General features: G+C 40.9%; 1 protein-coding gene across 1 annotated transcript; it reads right to left on the reverse strand.

Annotated features, from left to right (window-relative positions):
* Positions 1-287: 287 nt before the first annotated feature.
* LOC124278028 (putative phospholipase B-like 2) lies at positions 288-19,967 on the reverse strand. Its single transcript, XM_046713762.1, has 10 exons — positions 19,774-19,967; positions 19,081-19,333; positions 16,519-16,613; positions 15,388-15,608; positions 14,600-14,846; positions 13,407-13,502; positions 12,152-12,223; positions 11,261-11,413; positions 10,073-10,232; positions 288-2,194 (listed from the first exon to the last, which is right to left on the reverse strand). The coding sequence occupies exons 1-10, from the start codon at positions 19,965-19,967 to the stop codon at positions 1,991-1,993; spliced, it is 1,695 nt and encodes a 564-aa protein (XP_046569718.1). The 3' UTR covers positions 288-1,990.
* Positions 19,968-20,090: the final 123 nt, after the last annotated feature.

A 20,090-nucleotide genomic window follows, 5' to 3' on the forward strand; every position in this document is an offset into this window, starting at 1 on the left:
GCAAATCTCTTTCAGGACTTGGCTTACCTATGCATGTCAGCCGAAGGAGCATTGTATCATTTCAGCATTTCATATATAGGATACTGACCCAAGACAATTCCCAGCCAGACCTTCACCGACCGACCCATGAGCCCAGAGTACTGTTGCATCTTGTCCTTGACAAAACACTCACCTTCCTGAGTCCAGTTGGAGGTCATCACCAATGAAAGAAATCTCTACACACAGCAGCATTTGATTTCACAGCCTCCGTGACCAGGTTCAATAGGTGAAATATAACATGAACAAAATTGAAATTTGGAGAAAATGGATTTATTGTACTTTCTCAAATGATTATGGTGTATTCTACAAACTGAAAAAAAGAAATTATTTTATGTGAAGTACAAATGGTTGATTTAGAGGTAAACCTGGTAGTTACTGGTGGGTTGACTTGACATCAGACATAGTACACAAAATGTACCTAAAATCCATGAAAAACATTTTAACATGAACATACAGCCTTGAACCAAGGGAAATAACTTGACAGATCATTGGTTTAATACTGTCTTGATAGAAGAATGTATCAAACTGGTGTAAAACAGATTGTGATTTCACCACTTTCAATACTGGGCTTCAATAACAATATTCTGCCTTGACCCAAGGGAGGTAATCCAAATAATTTTTAATTTTAGTCACAGATATGATTCATTTGCTCACTAAATTCGCTGTTGATAATAAGTTGGAATAAACAAGAAGCAATTCATGGAATGTGTACATAGAACATATATTTGGGACGAAGCAGTAACTATGGTAACAGACATGGGTACTCCAGTTTGAATGATATGTATGTACTCACACCTGGTATGTCACAGTTTGTCTGTTTAAACTTTTACAATTAAAGTTGGAGAATTCAATGTAAAAATAGACCGCAGCAATGGTTTACATGTATGCTATTTTAAGAGACCGCAGCTTAAGTTGGACATTTCCAAGTAACATATAAATAGCACCTTTTGTTCAAGAGAACAAAGTTTCACTGGAGAAATACGTATAAATATAACTGATGACTCTTGTTTATGTCAGACAACATTTTAAGATGGACAATCACATGTAAATATAGATAATTGTTTAAGTGTAATTTTAGATCACAGATCAAATCTAAGGATACAAGGTAAGTATAAACTGCAAGTATTGTTACATTGTACTATACTGTAAATAACAACAGCTTAAGTCTGAGAATTATATGTAAGTAGAAACAACAACAATTGTTAAAGTCCATATCATTTCAAGAAATCATAGTAAGTTGGAGAATTACCAGTAAATATAAACATTTATTATTATTTAAGTGCACTTAGAGGACATCACAACGTAAGTCGGATTCTAAGTATAAATCACCACTGTTGTATAGGTGTACTCTATCGGTGAAGCTGCAGATTAAATTAGAGAATTGCAGGTGAATATATACTGATTATTGTTTTAATGAAATTTATTTTACAAGATCACGTTTAAGAAGGAGAATTATACGTAAATATAATAATGACTATTGTTTAACTAAAGGAGTCTACAGTTTAAGCGGTAGAAATACATGTTAGCATAAGTAGTGACTGTTTTTTTTGTAAGTAAAATGTAAGTAAACATTTGTACATACTCTCAAGCCATGAAGTTCTTGAAAGGCACTTAAAAGTTGGAACAACATGAATACATGACATGTTTTTATGGAAAAAAACATCTTTTTAGTCTTTATACAACGTTTTAGAGCTAATTATTGCTCCTTCATCACCTGATGAAGACATTTCAGAGCTAATTTTTGCTCCATCACAGTTAGCTCTGAAATGTCCTTTAAAGAATAAAACATGTCATGTTCACTCAATCCGTACCATAAATATCATGTTTTCGCATTTGTGGAGTTCCACTGGTGAATATGTGTCATAAAAGATATATCTATGAAAGACATGCAATGTGCAGGTAAACATTAATTTAAGCCCTCTGTTCTATTTGCTGTAGCTGCAACACCTTGCTATGGAGCAGTCCACTTCAAGTCCGGGATCGTTCCATTATACATCATGGGGGTGAAGCGAAACAGGTCAGGGTGACCAAAATGTGGACATTCGCTGGCAAAATCAGCCTTGCTCCACTGGAAGGGAGGTAACTGGTCATAAGTTGGTCCCGCAACAGCAATAAATGTCTTCTCAAGTCCCATGAAGTTGTTGTAGGACGTTATCTGGATAAAATACAAACATCCTGATATTATGAATACACAATGCCATTTAGACAGTGGTCAAATGTAACATGATATATTTGGGATTACACTTTCTCAGTAAAGTACAGATTCATGTACTTTTGTTGAGTTGAGTCTTATCCGGGATTCGAACCACACCCTCAGAGTCAGGTCTAACTACGGTGGCTGAAAGGGGTAAGATGGCTGACTTTGTGTGCTGCCGATTAGGTGCCTGTTGCCCTAATATTATACCAAATATAGAGAACCACTGAGGTATTATTCTTCGCTTGCTGTCCTTCCTTCTGTGAATCTAACTAAGTGTCTGTCTGTAAGTCCGTTCATTTGTCTCTCTAACTACCTCTGTCCATTTAGCTACATGTCTGTCTGTACACGTATTTGTGTCCTGTCTGCCCATCTGTTTGCTTCCCATCTAAAATCTGTCTGTGTGTCCATATATCTGTCTGTGTGTCCATCTAACATCTGTCTGTGTGTCCATCTAACATCTGTCGGTGTGTCCATCTAACATCTGTCTGTGTGTCCATCTGACATCTACCTGTGTGTCCATCTAACATATGTCTGTGTGTCCATCTAACATCTGTCTGTGTGTCCATCTAACATCTGTCTGCGTGTCCATCTAACATCTGTCTGCGTGTCCATCTAATATCTACCTGTGTGTCCATCTGACATCTACCTGTGTGTCCATCTAACATATGTCTGTGTGTCCATCTAACATCTGTCTGTGTGTCCATCTAACATCTGTCTGTGTGTCCATCTAACATCTGTCTGTGTGTCCATCTACCTGTGCGTCCATCTAACATATGTCTGTGTGTCCATCTAACATCTGTCTGTGTGTCCATCTACCTGTGTGTCCATCTAACATCTGTCTGTGTGTCCATCTACCTGTGTGTCCATCTAACAAGTCTGTGTGTTCATCTAACATCTGTCTGTGTGTCCATCTAACATCTGTCTGTGTGTCCATCTAACATCTGTCTGTGTGTCCATCTAACATCTGTCTGTGTGTCCATCTAACATCTGTCTGTGTGTTCATCTAACATCTGTCTGTGTGTCCCTCTAACATCTGTCTCTATGTCCCTCTAACATCTACCTGTGTGTCCATCTAACATCTGTCTGTGTGTCCATCTAACATCTGTCTGTGTGTCCATCTAACATCTGTCTGTGTGTTCATCTAACATCTGTCTGTGTGTCCCTCTAACATCTGTCTGTATGTCCCTCTAACATCTACCTGTGTGTCCATCTAACATCTGTCTGTGTGTCCATCTAACATCTGTCTGTGTGTCCCTCTAACATCTGTCTGTGTGTCCCTCTAACATCTACCTGTGTGTCCATCTAACATCTGTCTGTGTGTCCATCTAACATCTGTCTGTGTGTCCATCTGACATCTGTCTGTGTGTCCATCTAACATCTACCTGTGTGTCCATCTGACATCTACCTGTGTGTCCATCTAACATCTGTCTGTGTGTCCATCTAACATCTGTCTGTGTGTCCATCTAACATCTGTCTGTGTGTCCATCTGACATCTACCTGTGTGTCCATCTGACATCTACCTGTGTGTCCATCTGACATCTACCTGTGTGTCCATCTAACATCTGTCTGTGTGTCCCTCTAACATCTGTCTGTATGTCCCTCTAACATCTACCTGTGTGTCCATCTAACATCTGTCAGTGTGTCCATCTAACATCTGTCTGTGTGTCCATCTAACATCTGTCTGTGTGTCCCTCTAACATCTGTCTGTGTGTCCATCTAACATCTGTCTGTGTGTCCATCTAACATCTGTCTGTGTGTCCATCTAACATCTGTCTGTGTGTCCATCTAACATCTGTCTGTGTGTCCATCTAACATCTGTCTGTGTGTCCCTCTAACATCTGTCTGTGTGTCCATCTAACACATCCTGTCTGTGTCCATCTGTCTGTGTGTCCCTCTAACATCTGTCTGTGTGTCCCTCTAACATCTGTCTGTGTGTCCATCTAACATCTGTCTGTGTGTCCATCTAACATCTACCTGTGTGTCCATCTAACATCTGTCTGTGTGTCCATCTAACATCTACCTGTGTGTCCATCTAACATCTACCTGTGTGTCCATCTAACATCTGTCTGTGTGTCCATCTAACATCTGTCTGTGTGTCCATCTAACATCTGTCTGTGTGTCCCTCTAACATCTGTCTGTGTGTCCATCTAACATCTGTCTGTGTGTCCTCTAACATCTGTCTGTGTGTCCATCTAACATCTGTCTGTGTGTCCATCTAACATCTGTCTGTGTGTCCATCTAACATCTGTCTGTGTGTCCCTCTAACATCTGTCTGTGTGTCCATCTAACATCTGTCTGTGTGTCCATCTAACATCTGTCTGTGTGTCCATCTAACATCTGTCTGTGTGTTCATCTAACATCTGTCTGTGTGTCCATCTAACATCTGTCTGTGTGTCCATCTAACATCTGTCTGTGTGTCCATCTAACATCTGTCTGTGTGTCCATCTAACATCTGTCTGTGTGTCCATCTAACATCTACCTGTGTGTCCATCTAACATCTGTCTGTGTGTCCATCTAACATCTGTCTGTGTGTCCATCTAACATCTGTCTGTGTGTCCATCTAACATCTGTCTGTGTGTCCATCTACCTGTGTGTCCATCTAACATGTCTGTGTGTCCATCTAACATCTGTCTGTGTGTCCCTCTAACATCTGTCTGTGTGTCCCTCTAACATCTGTCTGTGTGTCCATCTAACATCTGTCTGTGTGTCCATCTAACATCTGTCTGTGTGTCCATCTAACATCTGTCTGTGTGTCCTCTAACATCTGTCTGTGTGTCCCTCTAACATCTGTCTGTGTGTCCATCTAACATCTGTCTGTGTGTCCATCTAACATCTGTCTGTGTGTCCATCTAACATCTGTCTGTGTGTCCATCTAACATCTGTCTGTGTGTCCTCTAACATCTGTCTGTGTGTCCATCTAACATCTGTCTGTGTGTCCATCTAACATCTGTCTGTGTGTCCATCTAACATCTGTCTGTGTGTCCATCTAACATCTGTCTGTGTGTCCATCTAACATCTGTCTGTGTGTCCATCTAACATCTGTCTGTGTGTCCATCTAACATCTGTCTGTGTGTCCATCTAACATCTGTCTGTGTGTCCATCTAACATCTGTCTGTGTGTCCATCTAACATCTGTCTGTGTGTCCCTCTAACATCTGTCTGTGTGTCCATCTAACATCTGTCTGTGTGTCCATCTAACATCTGTCTGTGTGTCCATCTAACATCTGTCTGTGTGTCCATCTAACATCTGTCTGTGTGTCTGTGTGTCCATCTAACATCTGTCTGTGTGTCCATCTAACATCTGTCTGTGTGTCCATCTAACATCTGTCTGTGTGTCCATCTAACATCTGTCTGTGTGTCCATCTAACATCTGTCTGTGTGTCCATCTAACATCTGTCTGTGTGTCCATCTAACATCTGTCTGTGTGTCCATCTAACATATGTCTGTGTGTCCATCTAACATCTGTCTGTGTGTCCATCTACCTGTGTGTCCATCTAACAAGTCTGTGTGTCCATCTAACATCTGTCTGTGTGTCCATCTAACATCTGTCTGTGTGTCCATCTAACATCTGTCTGTGTGTCCATCTAACATCTGTCTGTGTGTCCCTCTAACATCTGTCTGTATGTCCCTCTAACATCTGTCTGTGTGTCCATCTAACATCTGTCTGTGTGTCCATCTAACATCTGTCTGTGTGTCCATCTAACATCTGTCTGTGTGTCCATCTAACATCTACCTGTGTGTCCATCTAACATCTGTCTGTGTGTCCATCTAACATCTGTCTGTGTGTCCATCTAACATCTGTCTGTGTGTCCATCTAACATCTGTCTGTGTGTCCATCTAACATCTGTCTGTGTGTCCATCTAACATCTGTCTGTGTGTCCCTCTAACATCTGTCTGTGTGTCCATCTAACATCTGTCTGTGTGTCCCTCTAACATCTACCTGTGTGTCCATCTAACATCTGTCTGTGTGTCCATCTAACATCTGTCTGTGTGTCCCTCTAACATCTGTCTGTGTGTCCATCTAACATCTACCTGTGTGTCCATCTAACATCTGTCTGTGTGTCCCTCTAACATCTACCTGTGTGTCCATCTAACATCTGTCTGTGTGTCCATCTAACATCTGTCTGTGTGTCCATCTACCTGTGTGTCCATCTAACATGTCTGTGTGTTCATCTAACATCTGTCTGTGTGTCCATCTAACATCTGTCTGTGTGTCCCTCTAACATCTGTCTGTGTGTCCATCTAACATCTGTCTGTGTGTCCATCTAACATCTGTCTGTGTGTCCATCTAACATCTACCTGTGTGTCCATCTAACATCTACCTGTGTGTCCATCTAACATCTACCTGTGTGTCCATCTAACATCTGTCTGTGTGTCCATCTAACATCTGTCTGTGTGTCCATCTAACATCTGTCTGTGTGTCCATCTAACATCTGTCTGTGTGTCCATCTAACATCTGTCTGTGTGTCCATCTAACATCTGTCTGTGTGTCCATCTACCTGTGTGTCCATCTAACATGTCTGTGTGTTCATCTAACATCTGTCTGTGGGTCCATCTGACATCTACCTGTGTGTCCATCTAACATCTGTCTGTGTGTCCATCTAACATCTGTCTGTGTGTCCATCTAACATCTGTCTGTGTGTCCATCTAACATCTGTCTGTGTGTCCATCTAACATCTGTCTGTGTGTCCATCTAACATCTGTCTGTGTGTCCATCTAACATCTGTCTGTGTGTCCATCTAACATCTGTCTGTGTGTCCATCTAACATATGTCTGTGTGTCCATCTAACATCTGTCTGTGTGTCCATCTGACATATGCCTGTGTGTCCATCTAACATATGTCGGTGTGTCCATCTGACATATGTCTGTGTGTCCATCTAACATATGTCTGTGTGTCCATCTAACATTTGTCTGTGTGTCCATCTAACATATGTCTGTGTGTCCATCTAACATCTGTCTGTGTGTCCATCTGACATATGTCTGTGTGTCCATCTAACATATGTCGGTGTGTCCATCTGACATATGTCTGTGTGTCCATCTGACATATGTCTGTGTGTCCATCTAACATATGTCTGTGTGTCCATCTGACATCTACCTGTGTGTCCATCTAACATATGTCTGTGTGTCCATCTGACATCTACCTGTGTGTCCATCTGACATCTACCTGTGTGTCCATCTAACATCTACCTGTGTGTCCATCTAACATATGTCGGTGTGTCCATCTGACATCTACCTGTGTGTCCATCTAACATATGTCTGTGTGTCCATCTAACATCTACCTGTGTGTCCATCTGACATCTACCTGTGTGTCCATCTGACATCTACCTGTGTGTCCATCTAACATATGTCTGTGTGTCCATCTGACATCTACCTGTGTGTCCATCTAACATCTGTCTGTGTGTCCATCTGACATCTACCTGTGTGTCCATCTGACATCTACCTGTGTGTCCATCTAACATATGTCGGTGTGTCCATCTAACATCTGTCGGTGTGTCCATCTACCTGTGTGTCCATCTGTTCATTTGTCTCTCTCTCTGTTCAGCAGTTTGTCTGCCTACATGTCTGTCTGCAGTCCATCTAAGTATCTATTTCACTCGTCATGCCAAAGACCTGGGTTCCCAACATGGTTACAATATGTGAGTCCAATTTCTGGTGTCCCCCGCCGTGACGTTGCTGGAATATTGCTAAAAGTGGCGTAAAACTAAACTCACTCACTTACACATTGCCATTTAGAAAGTGGTCCAATGTAACATACGTTAAATTTGGGATTACACTCTCTTCGTAAAGTACAGATTCTAGTATACTAAGCAGCAAAAGAAGCGTCAATTTGGAATTTTCCTTCGCAGAAAAGGATAACTGTAAACTCATTAAATGTTCACTGTTCACAAGGACCAGCCCTATAAATGCACCCCCAAACATTCACATTACAACGTCAGCAGGATGCTGCGACTCACGACAGCTCAGAGGAACCAGGCGCTAGGAAGACTTGAAGCTGGCCACACTGCACAAGCCGTTGTTAATCACTTCCAGGTGAACGTTCGGATCATCTACAGGCTGCAGCAACGTTTCTGGGCCACCAACACCACAAATGATCGCCCCCGTACTGGCAGACCAAGGGTGACCACAAGACGACAAGACCGCCATGTTGTGCGACAGCATGTACATAATCCCTTCATGCAGGCATCCGACAGTGGGAACAGTGGGAACACACAGAAGACCAATCAGTACTGATACAGTACGCTAACGTCTTAACAGCGGGAACCTCCATTGCTGTAGACCTTACCGTGGACCTATCCTCACCCCTCGTCATCAGCGTGAACATCTACAGTTTGCCCTACAACACCAAAACTGGCGATACAGGCAATGGAGAACTGTTCTGTTCACAGATGAGAGTCGGTACTGCGTATCAACTGCAAATGGCAGAACAAGAATATGGCAACAACGTGGCCAGTGTTACTCAGACCAATGTGTTATGGAAAGAGACTCATGGGGAGGTGCAAGCATCATGGTATGGGGTGGAATAGGCCTGAACCAGAGAGTGGGTCCTGTGGTGTTCCAGAACTTTGGTCCAGGGAGAGGAGGCGGCATCACAGCGGTGCGCTACATCGACCAAGCTCTCAGACCTCACGTCATACCACATTTCGCATGTCACCGGAACAACATTTTCCAGCATGATAACGCCCGGGCCCATACTGCCAGAGCTACACGGGACTTCCTACAGCACAACGGTGTCAACATTATGCAGTGGTCAGCCCTTAGTCCTGATTTAACCCAGTTGAACATCTTTGGGATGAAATTCAGAGGAGACTGAATAATGTCATACCAAGGCCAAACACAGCCGATTTATTGCGCCAGGCCTTTCTCAGAGTGTGGTTCAAGGTGCCAATGGCCTTCATCAATCGATAGGTGCACTCCATGCATAGAAGCTGTGCTGCAGTTATTGCCGCTCGTGGTGGTCACACTAGATACTGAAGTCAGAGTCTGAATGGACTGCAAACGTTCATGGAGTGTCTTCGAATTGAGTTATTCATTGATTTGTCAAGATATTGTACACAATAAATGTTTTTGATCCGCTTATTATGTCCATTTCTGTAATGATTTGATTACAGTGCCTATCGGGATTCGAACCCACACCCTCAGAGTCAGGCACCTAATTGCAAGTCCTTTACTAAGACAATGTAATCCCAAATGTAACATATGTTACATTTGACCACTTTCTAAATGGCATTGTGTAATCACAGCTTTCGGTCGTGCGAGCCGTGCCAATTTACACTTATCAGACAGGTACACAAAGTCCCCAGTCTAAACTAGACGTTGTCTGACTTCCGTTTGTGTGGAGGCCGCGGTGGCTGAGGAGGTTAAGCGTCTGACTTTGTGTGCTGGCGATTAGGTGCCTGACTCTGAGGCTCTGGGTTCGAATCCCGGATGGCACTCAACCAAACAAAAGTACTAGAACCTGTACTTTACTGAGAAAGTGTAATCCCAAATATAACATGTGTTGCATTAAACTCACTCACTCCTGCATAAGACTTATTCCAAGTGAATACAGTGCCAGACAACCCCCCACCCCCCCAGGCATAGCTCGAGACGACCACGCCCTGGCGTATCTCCTTAATGCATGGCACCAGTCAAGGTCATACCACCATTAAACATCTTTAGGAACAAAACACAGACCTTCTAACCCTTGGACAGATGCACTACCCACTAGACCAAGCAGGTTGTACAATACAGTTATTAAAGTCATTCCCAGTTTTTGTGCAACCCGCCAGACAATAATCACCCTCTTATAATATGACATATGACATATGACATATGACATGTGATATTTATAACTTACCTTGGCATCAATGCCACCATGTGACCGATGACCCAGAGACTCAAAGGGGTACTTCCCGTCCTTGGGGTTGAGGTCTGAGCGGGCAGAGATGGCATTCTCAGCACTGTATGGTGGGGTACAGTTACAGCGAGAGAGAGGATCATGGGTGTAGTCATTGTATCTGGAAGTAACCATGGTAACCAGAGATGCAGCGTGACAGAGTAGCAGATACCTGACACAGATACATGTTCAGCTGCCAGCGAGGATACAGACATACGTAGTGAAATTCCAGTCTTATTATGAAGGTTTTCAAATATCACATGAGTCTTGCTCAGATTTTGACAATAATTCCATTCCAGTGGACATCATAAATCTTAAAACATTTTGCAGCAAATAAAATACAAAACGCTGATTACAGCAAATTTACAGGAAACTGACAGTGGAGCATGATGAGGGTCCGAATCCCACATTGTATCAATATGGGGAAACAAACCTAGGTCTCCAGTGTGATAAGCAAATGCTTCAACCACTGGGCTACCCTGTGTGTGTAACTTGATGTAGACCTTTTGTCTTCCAAAATGCAGATCAGGGGCGGATACAGCTTTTTGAGAAAGGGGGGGTGCACACTATTGAGAAAAGGAGGGGTGCACACTTCATTTCCACCCGAGTTTCAATGGTCATTTAACAAACTTTCAGCACAAAAGGGGAGGTGCGCACCCCTGCACCCCCCTCTGGATCCGCCTATGAAGATTGGTTGTCAGGAACAACCTATGACTGTAAAACTCTCCTTCAAAATAGAATTCTGACACCTGTCAAGCTGGTCCATTTATTGTGTGCACATGTATATATCTTATATGTATACATACAGTGTTTAGGGGTTTCGCACATTTCGCCTAGGGGTTTCGCACATTTCACCTAGGGGTTTCGCACATTTCACCTAGGGGTTTCGTACATATCGCCTAGGGGTTTCGCACATTTCACCTAGGGGTTTCGCACATTGAAACAAACATTCAGTACACCTATGAAACCAAAACAAACAGTGAAATCACCATAGTCTCAGCAGACACTATGACCCCTATCTTTTTTTTTATAATTTTATTGTTTTTAAAGATGTTTTACAGTCTATTCCGAAAAATGACCCCTATCTTGGTTCCTTCTACAGCAGGTTGACCTAGATTGCCACTGCACGTCAGTCCTACATGACATTACCTCATGAGTTTCATCATGGAGTCGATGTCCTTCACCTTGGAGTGGTCTCGGCGGAAGATGTTGGCACGGGCGGTGTGGTCATAACTGAACCATTCACCGTATTTCTTCACATTCGCCGGTCCCCCGCTTGCATTGAAAATCTCCGGGAAATATCTGAATTGAGAGAATTCCACATTATCTGTAGAGATCTCAGGAAGTCTTGATCTTTAGCAAGTTGCCCATAAACATATTTGTTGTTTTACACGTGATAGTGGGAAAAGTACAAAACATGTGCAGAACTAGTTTTCGATTCAGATCATCGTACCTAGGACTTATCTAGACATGCTCGGAGACCGACATTTGGCTCCGAGTGTGCAGCAAATGTCATTAAAATTTCAAAGACTAAAAATACACATTTCTCAGTTCCTCTGTAATAGTGACGCTATAGTCTGTACAGATGACTTCACCAATATCAGGACCAGTTCACTGGAAGATGTTTCAGTGATTTTTACAACCTAATGGAATTTAATGTAATGCTATACATGTTAAATTTCAAAGCTTACGTACCTCTGAATATAGAAATATCAGAACTGTAAGAAAGCAACCTCAAATGACCTTTTCCAAGTCTGCTTCTCAAGGCCACTTAGTATGGAATGGATGTATCTACCAGTGACCAGTACTCATTGGTTGATACGCTCATTCACTCATTTGACGAAATATTCAAATTTAAACATAAATAAAAATGCTAAAAATATATTCATGTGCGAAATAATCAAATAGATGTGCAAAACAGTATTTGACATGTGAACTTTACATGTCATGTTGATGTAAATCTGGAAATATTACTACAAGTCAGCAGGCTTTCTTGTTGCTATTACTACCAAGACAACGAATCTGACTTCAGATACTTACGCAACATTGTAACTTGCAAAATAGCCCTTTGTTTCCAGTAAAGACGTCAAGTCAGCATATTTGATCATACCCCTGGCAACACAGAACAGCAGCAGTGGTTAGACAAGTTTGTTTTTTAATGTTGCAATCAGCAACAATCCAGTTACATGTAACACATGTTATATTTGGGATTACACTTTCTCAGAAAAGTACCAATTCTAGTACTTTTTGGGGGTTGATTCAGCGTTCGAAATACCTGCCTGCCCGACCGCCCTGGACGGGTTATTTTCAACACAGTCTGCCAGATTCTCAAATTCACCTGCCCGACGGTCGGGTTCAAATTTAGACATGTAGTATGAAGATATTTTGTGGGCAGGTAAGTTTTGGTCAGGGCTGGTTAGATGTAAAACTTGCCAGCCCTGACCAAAACTTACCTGTGGTCTGGCTGAAATTTTTGGGAGTTTCATACCCTGTTTGAGTTCCATTAGCGCTTCGAACCTGCACCCTCAGTGTCAGGCACCTAATCGCCAGAACACAAAGTGAGCCATTTAGTCGGCTCAGCCTCAACGGCTTCCACAAGAATGGATGGAACTCAACCCAACAAAAGTACTACTAGTTACTACTAGAAGTTGTAGTACTTTGTGTAATCCCAAATATAACATATGTTACGTTGACCACATTCTAAATGACATTGTGTATTCATGCAATTACATGACGGCGGCCTGTAGGTAATATCGTCTACATCAGACAACTCAGTGACTGACATCCAAAGCATGAACATCTGTATTTAGGATACAATGAAGTCAGCAAGTCTGGCCACCCAATCCTCTTAATTCTTGCTAAAAGCATGGGTTGCTAAAGATCAGTTATAACCCAGATTTTCACAGGGAGTTTCTCAAGTGAGTGAGTGAGTGAGTTGGGTTTTCACCAAGCAATATTCCAGCAATATCAATATCACCAGAAATACTCTTCCCACATAGTACCCAAAGGGGGAGTCAAACCCCAGCCTTCTGCTGGATAAGTGAACGCTTTAACCACTAGGCTACCTCACCACCAAATTTGCACAAGTACTCACAAAAATAGATTTTCATTCTTCTAAAGCAAGGGAGTTTACAAAGCTGAAACTGGATTCCAACAAAAGTTGTGGCTAATTAGTCCAACTCTTCAAGGTGGAAGCTCTGCCCCAAACCATGAAAACAAGCATTACCAGTCCCAGACTTCAGCGCTACTTAAGGACACAAGACCCCAAACAAACGCTGGTCATAGCTTTACTTACGGAATCTGCTCCAAGACAGTCAGAAGACCTGAATTCAGTGACTGACTTTTTGGTGAGAACCTCTTCATATCGACAACCATCCACATGTTGTTGTACCTGGCAACCATGGCAACAGATACAAGTGATGTCATTACAGATACATTGTAACACACAAGAAACATTCTAGATTCAAAGAACATTCCTAGTTCCATTAAATACTGCTCCTGGAAGCTTGACATGTTTGTTTCTGCATCCAGGCACAAACTTGAGCCACAAATCCTGTAACCCACCAGATTTTTCAACATACCAAATCCTCTCAGAAAGGTCATATATGGACAAAGATCAACCATTAGGTGAACTTGAGATAAAACTAAAATGGTTGTAGTCAAATATTTAGAAGTTAAGGGACCGTTCATAATTTATGGCTTGGGTGTGTGTGTGTGTGTGTTTGGTTTATTTATTTATTTATTTATTTATTTATTTATTTATTTATTTTTTTTTTTTTTTTTTTATTTATTTATTTATTTTTTTTGGGGTGTGTGTGTGTTTGGGTTCACCCATTTTGTTCTTGGGAGGCAGGGGGGTTATCAATTTGGTACACATGTACTGGGGTGTGTGTGTGTGTGTGTGTGTGTGTGTGTGTGTGTCCAGCAATTATGTACTTAGAAATATTAGAAAAATTATGGGAAGGTAGGGGGGTCATTGATTTTGTACATGACATGCACGGCGGGGTCACTTACTATGTACATAAATTTTAGGGGGGTCATTCACATTGTACGTGCTTCTCCATGAAAATCATCATCACCCACCCCCCTAGCCATAAATTATGAATGGTCCCTAATTACTTTTAGATAAAACAACAGACAAGAAGATTCTGAAAGCATTACCTAAATAAAGGACATTTGACATATTAATGGTCAACTTATTGTACCATGACACTGAATATATCAAGTATGGCATAGAACTATGCTCATTATCCTCACAGCATCTCTAGAGGAAAGTGTTTCATAAGTGTACCTATTTTTAAACCATGGAGTAATCTCCCTTACGTTGATTAGGAACCATGGAGTAATCTCCCTTATGTTGATTAGGAACCATGGAGTAATCTCCCTTAAGTTGATTATGAACCATGGAGTAATCTCCCTTATGTTGATTAGGAACCATGGAGTAATCTCCCTTACGTTGTTTATGAAACATGGAGTAATCTCCCTTACGTTCCACTGTTTTCTTGGGAGAAGTAGTACGCCCACTCCACTCCTGCTGTTGCCAGTCTGTTTGCAACCAAGGACCGGACACCTTCAAGAACTGACTGGGGGGTCACGAACCTCCATAGGTCATTGTTGCTGTTTCCTATAGTAGTTTCCATGGAAATCATCCCAGACGACAAGTGGTAGTAGTCGTCCCCGGACATTATGCTGCCAGGGTAGGAGGAGAATGTCATCGTGTCCCCCGGAGCAAGAACTGGGAGGGGAGGCATCATCATCATCATCATAATTCTGATAACACGATTACTATGACTTTATTAAGTCTACTATTTAGGCAATGTTTGGTTGACATAACTGTTTTCATCATAATAAGCACAGTTAAGAAATTGATAAAGTGGTGTACCTTTAACAAAAGTGGTGTACCTTTAACAAACAAGCATGCTTATCATATTTCTTGGTAAAACAACTGTTTCTGAAGGCAGTGAAAAATGACCCTGTTAAATACACGAGAAGTGACGAACAGTCGAACGTCCTTAATGAACAGAATGTCTTAAATAAACTATTTCACACTATACTTAGATAGACAGACACACAGAGACAAACACAAAGACATTCACACATGCATGTACGCTGTATACGCAATATTCCTGAAAGTAACATGTTGTTATAATTCACTTTCCTTGGTCAAACTTGAAGACGATTACCGTCTATCCCTTTTTACACTGTTCCCCAAAACAAGAAGTAAAGACGCTGGCCAGCACCATGACGTGAGTACTGCATTCAGACAGTGTCCTTACCGTTCTGGTGGCCCGCAGCTGTAAACCCCAGTTTGTATCTCTTTAGAATCCTCAGCATATTCTGGTAGGACGACCACGTATCCTGAGCTACAAATATCTCCTCGTTCCCAGGCATGACCTTGACAAGAGCTGAACATGACCCCGAGCCAAGGATACGTCGAGGGACGGGTTTGTGCAGCACCTCCTCCAGGTCCTCGAGGTCACCACCATATTGGAAGGCGCTGCACGACACGAGGTTATATTAAGTGTTTATTGTCAATACGAGAACTTATACCATAGCTTTTATCTCTGTACTTTTCTTTGTTGCTTAACAACACACTAGGTCTTATTCCAACTCTATGACAGCTGCCTGTAAACATGAAAGTAAGATATTTTATGGATGACAATTTCTTAATTATTTTATGATGCGACATTTCTTTATTGATTGCTGCTTGATAACGGTATAAGAACCTTTACCTAACCCTGCATCATAACATAATAAGAAGTTGTCATCCATAAAGATTCTCACTTTCTTATTACTCATCAACTTCTAAAATGCCAATCAACCAGATCATGTCTGTAAACAATTGAGTCTGGACCAGACAATCAAGTGATTGGTTTCATGAAATTCAATCTACGCATTTAGGATGCAATGACTAGCAACAACAGAGTCAGCGATCCTGACCAGTCCTCTTACGACAAACATTGGTTGCTGGAGACCAGTTCGAATCTGAGAAGAATCAGGTTCTGTCTGGATACCATTACTTTATACAAATCTTCATAAATTTCATTTAATTCAGATCTTATCTTATTTTTAAAAAAAAGAGAGAAAGTTGTGTAGCAGTAGCAAGAACTGAGATCTGATTGATATCTTATGTGATATCTTATGTGATATCTTTATATAAATATACAATCTAAATGATAAAAATAAGTGGTAATTTACAACGCGCCAACTCCCCATGTCAAATCATTCTCAAGGCAATACATTATTACCCCAGTCAGTTTTATATTAACATTTGGTAGTTTTATGGCAGTTATACATATACATGGTAGCCTTGTAACAGAAGAAGACAGCCTTGTAACAGAAGAAAATTGTTGTACTTGTAGCCTAATAACACTTTAAAGTTCACTTTAATGCGAATGTTCACCTACTATAGGCCAAATATTTCTATGTCCATGTTGATTTGCCGAACATTGTTAGCATAGCCATCCTGGAGCCCGGCCAGCTGCTCATAGAACAAGGCAACCTGTGGCAGACAATACAACATACAGTACAATCTTAAAGCAGTAAGTTGGCAAGCAACCTTCAAACAGTATTTCCATTAACACCATCATGTAACTAAATCATGTCAACAGGAATATGTATTTAAATAATACTATTTTTACACAAATATCACATGATCACTGAACAATTATTGTAACTAATGAAAACAATCATGTATTGATTATTGTTGAACATGTTGTTAACTTATTTATATATTCTTGACACTATGTACATGGGTCAAATCTTGTTCTACGGTTTTGTTTATATTTTCTCAAAACCTTAGGTCACTGTTTGAAATAATAATAAAAACAGTAAGATACTGTAAATCAACAAACTAATGCATGTATTAAATAATGCGAGTGCAACCCTCAAAACGAAAATGCGTGCATTTATTAATGCGAGGAGGCAAATCAGGAAATGGTTGACCAGAATGACTATACTCACTAATGAGTACACTCACAACTTTGGGAAATACTATACTAGTATTTAATCCGACTCTAGTGTAAACATCTTAATTCCCCGAACACATGGGCGTTTGGATCAAAGACGGCTAATCTTACGTGGATGGCAGTTGGCAGGTCTGCTGGACGTGGTCCAGTGAGTTCAAACCATGTAAACTGGACTGTTTATTCAAAGACTGTAATACAACTTAAATGATTAGTGCTCAATCTTTCTTCCCCAGAATGTATTTTACTTGTTGATATAATATAATGTCGATGTTATTGTGTCAATAAAGGAAATTTTGTGAATCAATCGTTCGTCTTTGTTCACTGGGTTATCATGACCCAAATCCTAGTAATAACGATATCGAGTGCAAAAGACAATATGATAATGCGAGATTTATTAATGCGCTTCAGAAATAGTCGCATTTTTCGCATTAAAAAGTAGCTCGCATTATTTTATTGATTTACAGTATACTTCAATTACTTTTTATGTATTTTCATGAGTGAGTGAGTTTAGTTTTACGCCACTTTTAGCAATATTCCAGCACTATTACGGCGGGGAACACCATAAATGGGCTTCACACATTGTACCCATATTTTCACGAGACGCTCAGAAAGTGTTAGATAAGATAGAAAATCTATATTTTCAGGCATGGTTCTAACCAAAGATGAAGCTTTAAGCTAAAAAGATTTTCCCTGACAATTCTGATATTTTGAGGCCACATCTCTAAAAAAAATCACTAACAATATAAAGAAAACTTGAAAAGAAAATTAAACCTTGCACAGCCGATGTTGAACAGCAAGTATAATTTATGATCATTAATAATAAACACTAAGATTCTTTCCTTGTTATCTTAAAATAGATTTAATAGGATATTTCAGTCGTGCAAATCATCCCCCTCCTCAAGGGGTGGATAAAGGATTTTGGAGAATAACCCCCCTCCTCTGGATCCGCCCCTGCCCTATTCTATTTTCCTGGTTCTCTTGTGTATTACATCTTCATCCTAATGTTATAATTCTATGGACCCATTCACGTCCACAGCTTCTTTTGTGTCAGAGTCTCCATCTCTCTTATCACTAACCAACTCATGGTTTCCTTCATTCACATTGTAATCCATTCTCTTCCCACAGAGGTTACTTGTCATATCTTCCTACGAACCTCTGTTCTAATACGGCCATATTTCCCGGTTCTCGTAAAATCCCCTAGCGGCAAAAGATCGCAAGATGAATTATCTCCCTTCTTTCTATCCAATCAGAACACCTGTTACATCGACTTAGATTCAACTTGACTAACACAAGCAAATGTGAGGCCACAAATTTCCCCCATCTGCCGGGGACTTGTGTTGATGTTACACACAAGACTTTTAATGGCTAGCTTGTCCGTTGTCAACGAGGAGGATGGAGACGCCATAACTTTACTGAGTTCTGTCTAGAAGAAACATTTGCGCATCGCGCAGGGGAAGAGGTTTAGTTTTCTCGAAGTATACGGAAATTATCGAGGCCTTGCGAATGATCACTTTTGAAACAACGTCGCTGATTGCACAACTAAATCTGATTGCCTCCAATCACAAGTCTTGAACGCTCACACCATGGAAAGGCTGTATTAGAACAGAGGTTATGTAGGAAGATATGACAGGAGTAACCTCTGGGGGAAGAGAATGATTGTAATCTGATTGGACAACTTCAGCTAAGTGTCTAATGAAACTGGCATGGGTTTTACTGAATGGATTCAGGGTACCCAGCTTAGAGATATAACACTGTCACTAACAGTTTTCTTTGAAACAGAATATTCTCAAACACTGCAAGATGAAACTATGCCAATGCAGTGCCATGAAGAAAGATGGCTAAACCCAGGAATTTGAATTATTTCAGTTTTCTAGATTACTTTTTGTACACATCCACCAAACCACATTTTACAAAGTAGAATGAAAGTAAAATTTAACATCTAATCTTTTCTTTAATTCCTGCAAATAACTATGACAACATGAAAACATTTGCTGTAATTACATGATGCCAGTATGAATTGTCCCTGTTCTGTTGGATCTGTTCCTTAACCCAGGCCAGGTTTGTGGTAAGGAAACCCTCAAGTCGTTTACAGTAGTCACTGTAGGGCTTCTCACAGTAACCAGCAATGGTATTCTGCCACTGGAGGTTAATGGATTCCCGGGTCAAGTAACTCTCCGCCAGGCCAGCAGCATAAGCCCGCACAGAATCATTGTATGCCACATCACTTGAAGCTACAATATCCAGGAAGGACCATCTGTGGAAGGACAAGTTAAGTGGTTAAGCTGATCGGTAGAGACTATGACTATGATCACTTCAGGGGCCATTCATGCACTTATAAAAACATGACAGGGTTCATTTTTTTCACATAAAAATGGAATTATAATTCGTAAATTAATCAGGAACTGGTCAGTTATTCCGGATGGGTGGTGGTGGGATCATGACAAAAAAGTGACAATGCGGAAGGAATGACATATGATATTAATGGGGCACAAAATATGACCAAAACATTCACCCACCCCACCTCCAGTATGTGACCAGTATCTCAGGACATATTCAGGACATTTCCCAGTACATGTATGGGTTTAAGGATGACGTATGATTGTCAAACTTGTGCATAAAAAATATTTGGATGAAACTGAAACTTGAATAATGCTTTACAGTTAAAACTTAAACAGTGTTGAGCCTGAGGTTTACCCGGTCGCATTCATAGAATCCACGTAGTTCGCCGACACGACATATTTAGTTTCCACATTCTCGGAGACTTTGAATGTCTGTGTTGCATCATTTAAAATCACATAGACGGTTTTAGGACCGTTATCCTTAAGTGACAGTGTAGTGGAAAGCAATGACAACACCACTCCCAACGTACACAAGTAGGCCGCTGCCATTTTCTGGTCATATGACCTTACCATGTCACGTGAATGAGCAACCTTTGCGTTGAAACCACAATGCACCAATGTGTAATGAGTAATGATCACAACACATTCAAAAATAGTAAGAGGTCTAAATAT

This window comes from Haliotis rubra, unplaced genomic scaffold, assembly GCF_003918875.1.
Source record: "Haliotis rubra isolate DU_JTF1 unplaced genomic scaffold, ASM391887v1 Scf230, whole genome shotgun sequence".
Lineage (NCBI taxonomy): Eukaryota > Metazoa > Mollusca > Gastropoda > Lepetellida > Haliotidae > Haliotis > Haliotis rubra.